The sequence below is a fragment of the Amphimedon queenslandica genome, unplaced genomic scaffold (genome assembly GCF_000090795.2).
Source record: "Amphimedon queenslandica unplaced genomic scaffold, v1.1 AMPQUscaffold_12632, whole genome shotgun sequence".
In the NCBI taxonomy this organism is placed as follows: domain Eukaryota; kingdom Metazoa; phylum Porifera; class Demospongiae; order Haplosclerida; family Niphatidae; genus Amphimedon; species Amphimedon queenslandica.
The window spans coordinates 1-8,318 of record NW_003547132.1 but is presented as its reverse complement, the minus strand read 5'-3'; the positions used below and the strand labels follow the sequence as shown (position 1 = coordinate 8,318).

General features: G+C 33.9%; 3 protein-coding genes across 3 annotated transcripts in view; all 3 read left to right on the top strand.

Moving 5' to 3' along the window:
- The window catches only part of LOC100634745 (extracellular calcium-sensing receptor-like), a 5,876-nt gene extending 5,020 nt beyond the window's left edge, over positions 1 to 856 (top strand). The window contains exon 2 of the mRNA XM_020003503.1: positions 848 to 856. Within this exon, the coding sequence (XP_019859062.1) occupies positions 848 to 856 (9 nt within the window). The remainder of the gene's footprint in view (positions 1 to 847) is intronic.
- A 414-nt stretch (positions 857 to 1,270) lies between these two features.
- On the top strand, positions 1,271 to 3,528 carry LOC100634619 (heat shock 70 kDa protein 12A-like). Its single transcript, XM_020003507.1, has 3 exons — positions 1,271 to 1,843; positions 1,886 to 2,098; positions 2,143 to 3,528. Exons 1-3 carry the CDS (start codon positions 1,466 to 1,468, stop codon positions 3,442 to 3,444), a joined length of 1,893 nt encoding a protein of 630 aa, XP_019859066.1. The 5' UTR covers positions 1,271 to 1,465; the 3' UTR covers positions 3,445 to 3,528.
- A 181-nt stretch (positions 3,529 to 3,709) lies between these two features.
- Positions 3,710 to 5,834, top strand: LOC105314704 (heat shock 70 kDa protein 12A-like). Its single transcript, XM_020003502.1, has 3 exons — positions 3,710 to 4,093; positions 4,149 to 4,361; positions 4,406 to 5,834. The coding sequence occupies exons 1-3, from the start codon at positions 3,710 to 3,712 to the stop codon at positions 5,702 to 5,704; spliced, it is 1,896 nt and encodes a 631-aa protein (XP_019859061.1). The 3' UTR covers positions 5,705 to 5,834.
- Positions 5,835 to 8,318: the final 2,484 nt, after the last annotated feature.

Below are 8,318 nucleotides of genomic sequence, written 5' to 3'. Positions count from 1 at the left end.
CCCACGATAGCCTTAACAGTAATGGCAGCATATAAAGAAACTGAAGTTTTAATCACTTCAATCAAAAAAATCAATGACGTTCACATTCACATTTCACAACATTTTACACATGTATTATGCATTCATGCAATGTAAGATCTTGCGTAGATCTTACTGTTGCATTAATTTTTAAAGAGCATTGTATGCTAAAATACCACGCAAGAATTTGAAGGAATCTTGATAACAAGATCTTCCACTATCTTACATGATCCTTGTTCCAAATTCAGGAAAGATCCTGTTAAGACTTAGTAAGAATCTTGAAAAGATCTTGCATTTGATCTTGCAAGAACTTTAAGGAATCTTGATAGCAAGATCTTCCACTATCTTACATGATCCTTGTTCCAAATTCAGGAAAGATCTTGCGAATTATTGTCAAGATTCTTGTCATGATCTTGTAAGAAAATTAACAAGATCTTGCTGGGAATTTTTACAAGGGTATCTTTTTGCTGATTCAGTCTGTACAATGAGTAATCAATAGTCTACTAGTATCTCCAGTCCATAGTGAAGCACATGGTCACACTCCTCTGTCACATGACCTGTGATTGATACAATCAGGCTCAAAATATCAAGATGTTAGTACACTCCTAACACATTGATCTGTACTGTAAGCCATGATGACTATAGAATAGAACCAGTTGTATAAAGATGTTTATAATATTATCATTAACATGCTACATTTAACGTTAATGCAGTTTTAATTTTAGGATTTGTGCACTGTTTATTTATTGTTACATGCATGCCAATTAGTAAATTTCAGTTGTAATGAGTACAATTTATACTCAAATTTAGTCTCAATGATAACATACAGGTAGTCTAATTATAACAACACAATAAGCACGAAAACTGTAAAAATAAAAAATGCACACTTTGGGAAATATTAGCAAGCAGTTTGGGAATTAAGTTGAGTGTTAAAAACACACTAATGAGTAGCTAATATAAATTTTTGGCCATTCAAATTCACAATAGTAATATGCTGTACAGAGTAATGTACATGTCAGTTTTAATAATGACACTCCTCCTGAAATCAAGAATGTACTAATGATTATATTGCTCTTATCATCCCATTTTTTGGCTGGTGTAGCTCTTGTTATTTTACTCATAGTTCTGAATCTAACAGTTGCTGTTGGCACTATCAATGGTTTGCTTTTCTTTGCTAATGTTGTTAGAATATATGAGCCATTATTTCATGGCAATAATAATCTAATAATGGATTACACTGTTATGAAGAGAAAAACATAAGAGAGCCTGCAGTGACATCATGAGAATAAAATGCATGTATAGGATTGTATTATCATAACAATTAATGATAACAGCTCTGATGGGCGAGACTACAGTTTTTAAGCATATGCTTTCTCATATTACAAGTCACATGATAGTAGAGTACATGTAGAAGAATAGCTACAAATTTACAGTCTTTATACTGATCATGGCTTCATCCAAGGAACCACTAACAAGAGCTGAGAAGATACCAAGAGGACCTGATAGCCTGAAAAGAAGCAAATGTATAGCAGCTATTGACTTTGGAACATCATCACTATCAGTAGCATACACCACCCCAACTGATGATCAGATCAGACTAGTACCACTTCACAATACTTATGAAAGAGTTCCTAATTCTATATTGATTGCAAAGAACCAGGGCAAGGATGAGGGACAGAAACAGGATGATCAGAATGAGGAACAACAACAATACACAGTCACTGGGATTGGATACAAAGCACAAACAATGTACAGCAATGTAGCAAATAATGCTGAAAAGTATATATATTTTGAACGAATAAAAAAATTATTGGGCAGAGATCAAGTAAGTTTATAGTAAAAAATATTAATTATCAACACCCCTCAGTCATTAGATCGTACTACTGAAGACTCTTCATTTACTGGAGGGTCTTATTATCTTATTGAAGTTATAGCTTTTATACTAACACACCTCAAGAAGATGCTGCTGACTGATCATCTCAAAGGAGACTACAAGTCAAGTGATTTTGATTGGGTCATTACTGTTCCTGCTATATGGAAAGCAAGAGCAAGAAGAATGATGAGAGAAGCTGCTTATATGGTAACCTAATACATGCTTTGTATTTCATTATGTTAATATGATAGGCTGGTCTCACTTCTGATGCTCCTGGTATAACAAAGTTCACTCCAGTTGGTTCTCCTTTACCACGTCCAGAGGAGGTTAATCCTGAGAAGCTATCATTAGCTCTAGAACCAGAAGTAGCTGCTATAGCTGCACAACGTTATTCAGAAGTATCAGGAACACCTCCACAAAGATATATGGTAGTTGATATAGGAGGAGGTACAGTTGATATTACTGTACATGATAAGAGTAATGGGGGAATTAGTGTAGTACTACCATCAACTGGTAACACCTGGGGAGGAACAACTGTCAATGAAGCTTTATCAGAATTACTACAAAAAGCAGTAGATGACAAAGGTTTTGAGTCTTTCATAAAATCAGATGCTAGTAATAAAGCTGAAATAAATAAGCTGGTCTTTGAAGACTTTGAGGAACAGAAAAAAATATTCGGAGATGTAACACCAGACATTGATAATATGGTACTAGAATTACCAAGACCATTCATAAGAAATTATGGAGGCAATGTAATTGGTGATGGAATGAAGCAGGAGAAGGTACACTATGATCATGGAGAAGGTGCATTAGAAATGAAATATGACCAATTAGAAAAGAAGGTATTCAAACCTACAATAGATAAGATCATAGAGTGTGTGAGAGCAGCATTTGATGAGCTTAAGCATGATAGAATCGATACAGTTTATCTAGTAGGAGGGTTTGGAGGGTGTAAGTTTGTTAGCCAAAAGATACAAGAAGCTATTGCTCAGCATCGTGGCAAGCTTTATGATAATATAGTGTGTCCTGTAGAACCAGATCTTGCTGTTGTAAGAGGAGCAGTAATGTGGAGGAAAGATCCTAGCATAATCCAATCACGTGTTGCTGATGCTACCTATGGGACAGCTATTAGTGATGTATTTAACCCATCCATTCACGATGAACATTACAAGTTCCTGAAAAAAAATGGTGTGGAATATTGTAGAGATGTTCTTAAGGTATTTGTACTCAAAGGAGAAGTAGTAAAGGATGAAGTATATAAAGCTGGACTTATACTGGGTTTCAGTCAAAAAATAACGCAACAATGTATTACTATTTATTGTACAGCAGCTGATGGTGTTCAGTATACAAAAAATAAAAAAGGTAAATTAATGGTACGTAAGATTGGTGAACTGGTACTAGATATTCCTAATCCTGATAATCTACCAAGAAACAAGAGAGGATTTGACGTATTTATGGATTTTAGTGGCACAGAGATACAAGCAAGAGCTCGGTATCGTATCACTGGAAAAGAAGTGAAAACAGTTTGTGACTTTCTAACAAAACAAGACTAATAATAAATAAAGTTTTAATAGTTATATTATGTTGAGTACTTTAAACTTTTATTAAGAATTTGTAGATCTTGATCTAGCTAGTCATATAATGTAATATAAATTATATAGGGCAATAGATCTCAATACAACTTATAGGTTCACAAAATTAAACTAGACTATTTGTGCTATAGCTATCACAATGATGACATCATCTTTTCAGAGTTTAGTCATGTGATAGCAGTATCTATATATTAATCAAGACTTCTGCTGAGGTGTACTAGTCTGCATGCAGAGGTGTACAAAACTCTACTTGTGTCAGCTCCTTATTCTGATAGGGGCTTTATCCAAGGAACCACTATTAAGAGCTCAAAAGGTACCAAAAAGATCCGATAGGCTGAAAAGGAGCAGATGTATAGCAGCTATTGACTTTGGAACCTCATCAGTGTCAATAGGATATATTACGCCAAATGAAAGGAAAATTAAAATCCTACCACTTCACAGCACTTATGAAAGAGTACCTAATGCTATACTGATCACAAAGAATGAAGGGGAGCAGAATGAAACAACTGGAATTGGACATAGAGCACAAAGTTTATACAGTGGTAGGAGGAAAAAAAATGAGAAGTTCATATATTTTGAACGAATAAAGAATTTGCTTGAGAGAGATAAAGTAAGTTCATATTACAATTGTCTACCAATTTACTATTAACACTTATATTAATCAGTCATTAGATCGTACTACTGAAGTCTCTTCATTCACTGGAGGATCTTATTATCTCATTGAAGTTATAGCTTTTATACTAACACACCTCAAGGAGAAGCTACTGACTGATCATCTCAAAGGAGACTACAAGTCAAGTGATTTTGATTGGGTCATTACTGTTCCTGCTATATGGAAAGCAAGAGCAAGAAGAATGATGAGAGAAGCTGCTTATATGGTAACCTAATACATGCTTTGTATTTCATTATGTTAATATGATAGGCTGGTCTCACTTCTGATGCTCCTGGTATAATAAGGTTCACTCCAGTTGGTTCTCCTTTACCACGTCCAGAGGAGGTTAATCCTGAGAAGCTATCATTAGCTCTAGAACCAGAAGTAGCTGCTATATATGCACAGCATCAGTCAGAAGTTAAAGGCCTTCCTCCACAGAGATATATGGTAGTTGATATAGGAGGAGGTACAGTTGATATTACTGTACATGATAAGAGTAATGGGAGAATTAGTGTAGTACTACCACCAATGGGCAACAACTGGGGAGGAACAACTGTCAATGAAGCCTTATCAGAATTACTGCAAGAAGCAGTAGAAGATAAAGGTTTTGAGGCTTTCATCAAATCAGATGTTGGTAACAAAGCTGTTATCAATAAACTGATTTATGAAGACTTTGAGAAACAGAAAAAAATATTCGGAGATGCAACATCAGATTTTGAAGAAATGGTACTTAAATTACCAAGACCTTTTATAAATCATTATGAAAGTAATGAAATACTTAAAGCGATGAAACACAACATGTGTTACAATCCAGGAAAAGGTTCATTAAGCATAGGATATGATCTCATAGAAAAAAGGGTATTCCAATTCACAATAGATAAGATCATAGAGTGTGTGGCAGCAGCATTTGATGAGATTAAGCCTAATGGAATCAATACAGTTTATCTGGTAGGAGGGTTTGGAGGGTGTAAGTTTGTTAGCCAAAAGATAGAAGAAGCTATCGCTCAGCATCGTGGCAAGCTTTATGATAATATAGTGTGTCCTGTACAACCAGATCTTGCTGTTGTAACAGGAGCAGTAATGTGGAGGAAAGATCCTAACATAATCCAATCACGTGTTGCTGATGCTACCTATGGGACAGGTCTTAATGTTGTATTTAACCCATCAATGCATGATGAACATTACAAGTTCCTGCATGCAGAAGAGGATGTACAATATTGTGGTAAACTCTTTGACGTGTTTGTACTCAAGGGAGAAGTACTAAGAGATGAAGTATATAAAAGTGCAATCTTACCTTTGTATCAAAGCCAGACAAGCTTAAACGTTCCTATATACTGTACAGCAGACGATGGAGTTCAGTATATAGTAGATAAAGAAGGTAAACGTACAGTATGTAAGATTGGTGAGCTATTACTTGATCTTCCTAATCCTGATAATGTACCAACCGAAGAGAGAGGTGTAGATGTATTCATGGATTTCAGTGGCACAGAGATACAAGCAAGAGCTCAGTATCGTATCTCAGGGAAAGAAGTGAGAACAGTTTGTGACTTCCTATCAAACCAAGACTAAGAATAGTACACGTAACGTAATGCCAGTAATTAATGACTTTAGTTTTCATTGCCATGAATGGAATGACTTTCTTATTTGTTTTCAATCTATTTTATGTGTACTGCATTTGATGCTTTTAGTAATAACTAATTATAACCATCACTAATTAATAGTTATGACTTACAGCTGTGAGGTAGATTTTTCTCCAGTTTACTACTCCTTAGTCCTTAGTAGTTAGTACAAGTTCAACCAGGTCAGTGGTCTGTCTATTATCCCAGTCACATAAATATAACATGAATCTAAAGAATAAAACCAATAATAATAATAAGTACATTTAGCATCAAAAATACAGTCGAGATGTTTCTGAAACATTTTTTGGAAATAAAGCATGGGCTATACAGTGTATTTTTAAAACTTGACCATTTAAAAAATGACCACAACTTGAAAAATTGAAGTTGAAATCAACCCAAACTTTCTATACAGCATAAATACATCAATATGTATTGGAAAATGTAATAAAAATTTGGGATGATTTTGGAGCCATTTTTTGAAAAAAAAAACCATGGGCTGCCTTGGGTAATTGGTCATTTAAAAAAATTAACTTTTAAAATTTAAGTCAGAATTACCTAAAACTTTCTACACGGCAAAAATACATCAATATGTATTAGAAAATGTGATAAAAATTGAAGGTGAATTAGGAGTCATTTTTTGAAAAAAACTATTGGCTATAGCCTTTGGTATTTTTCAAATTTGGCCATTTTAGCACTGATGAGAGTAGATTACGGGAATTATTGCATTTGGGACAGTCTTGAGGAAAATATAGCATACCATAAGGTGTGCTACACACAATAAGGACATTAATATTGATCAGAAAATGTAATATCAATGGGGATGATTTTAGAGCCATTTTTTGGGTATTTTTTTAATTGGCCGTACTGAAAAATACTCATTACTTAAAATACTTAAGTCAAAATTAGCTCTAACTTTCTATGCAGCATGAGGACATCAATATGTATCAATAATTGTGAAATGTTTTTCTGATATACCTCTGATACTGATTTCATGTCTACAACGAGCAATCAATAATTTCCAAGTATCTCTAGTCCATAATGAATCACATGGTCACATGACCTGTGATTGATACAATCATATAGTTTCAAAACGTCATGAACACATATCACTGTTGATACATTTCTAACACATTGATTTGTACTGTGAGTCATGATCACTATAAAGGAACAGAACCAGTTCTATAAATATATGTTCATATCATTTATTATTATTGTGTACATATGAGAAACTACACTTAATATTGTAGTTTTAATTTTAGGATTTTTGAATACTAATTGTTACATGCACGCCAATTAGTAAACTGCAGTTGTAGTGAGTGAAATTTATACTTGAATTTAGTTTCAATAATAACATATAGGTTGTCTAATTATGACTACACAAAAAGTAAGAAAACTGTAAAGGTAAAAATACCACAATTTGGGAAACATTAGCTAGCAGTTTGGGAATTAAGTCGAGTGTTAAAAACAAACTTTAGTATAATTAATGTCCATTTAAATCCACAATATGCTGTACAGAATGATGTACAGTTTTAATAATGACACCCCTGCTGAATCAAGTTTTGCAGCAATAGGATAAATGATAAGCCAATATAAATTATGTCTACATTAATGATGGACAAAACTTTCAATCCTATTAAACTTTCTATCCGACTGAACTGTGATACACTATATAAAAAACATCACTCTTGTAAGTAAACTGAAAACATTGACTAGTGCACCATTAAGATTATACCCTTAGTATGCACTTGTTATCAGTCCATATGTTTATATTATTATTGTTGATGCGTTTCATTGTTATTATTAGTATGTGTTTATTGTTATTTCTATTATAATTAGCAATTCAATGTTACTAGTGTACTGTGTGCATAACCAGGAGTAGTAATAGTAGCTAGATTCATTTTCTTTATTGTGTTATTGTGTGCTTTATGACATGTTTGTTGATGCCTACTGGCTTTCTAGCAAATCTAGCTATAGACAATTTTTCCTCTGTGAAAAAATTGTGTACCTTTTTATATAAAAAACATTTATATTCATTATTTTCTGAGGCAACAAATGGAGAAGACCTTATGTATAACATTCCATTTGTTATACTATATAAAGTCCAGCTCAGCAACTATGAGCCAGTCAAAAATACATGATACTTGCTTGAACAAAAGTGAAGTTTTAAGTAAAAAATGTCTATAGTAGCTCCATATATAACATCACATCATGCGGAACATTAAAGACAAAATTAGTAACGACACACATTTAGAATAACAAATAGATGCATACAGCGCTTGTATAAACAGCAGGTGTGTTAGGCAAAACTCCGGGACTACAGGACTGTAACAACTATAGCAAGTTTCAGTAGCATTGCTGGCTGCAATAATTATGATGTTCTTGTTCTTTTGCATTTTATTTCTTCAGTCTGTACAGAGTAGTCATGTACAGTTTCAATATGACACTCCTCCTGAATCAGTTCTCACTACTGATGGTGGCAATAGGATCAATGGAGTACAGGATCGGAGAGGAAAGGACATCATTTTGGGAGGATTGTTCACAGTGCATAGAGATGCAGAAGGATC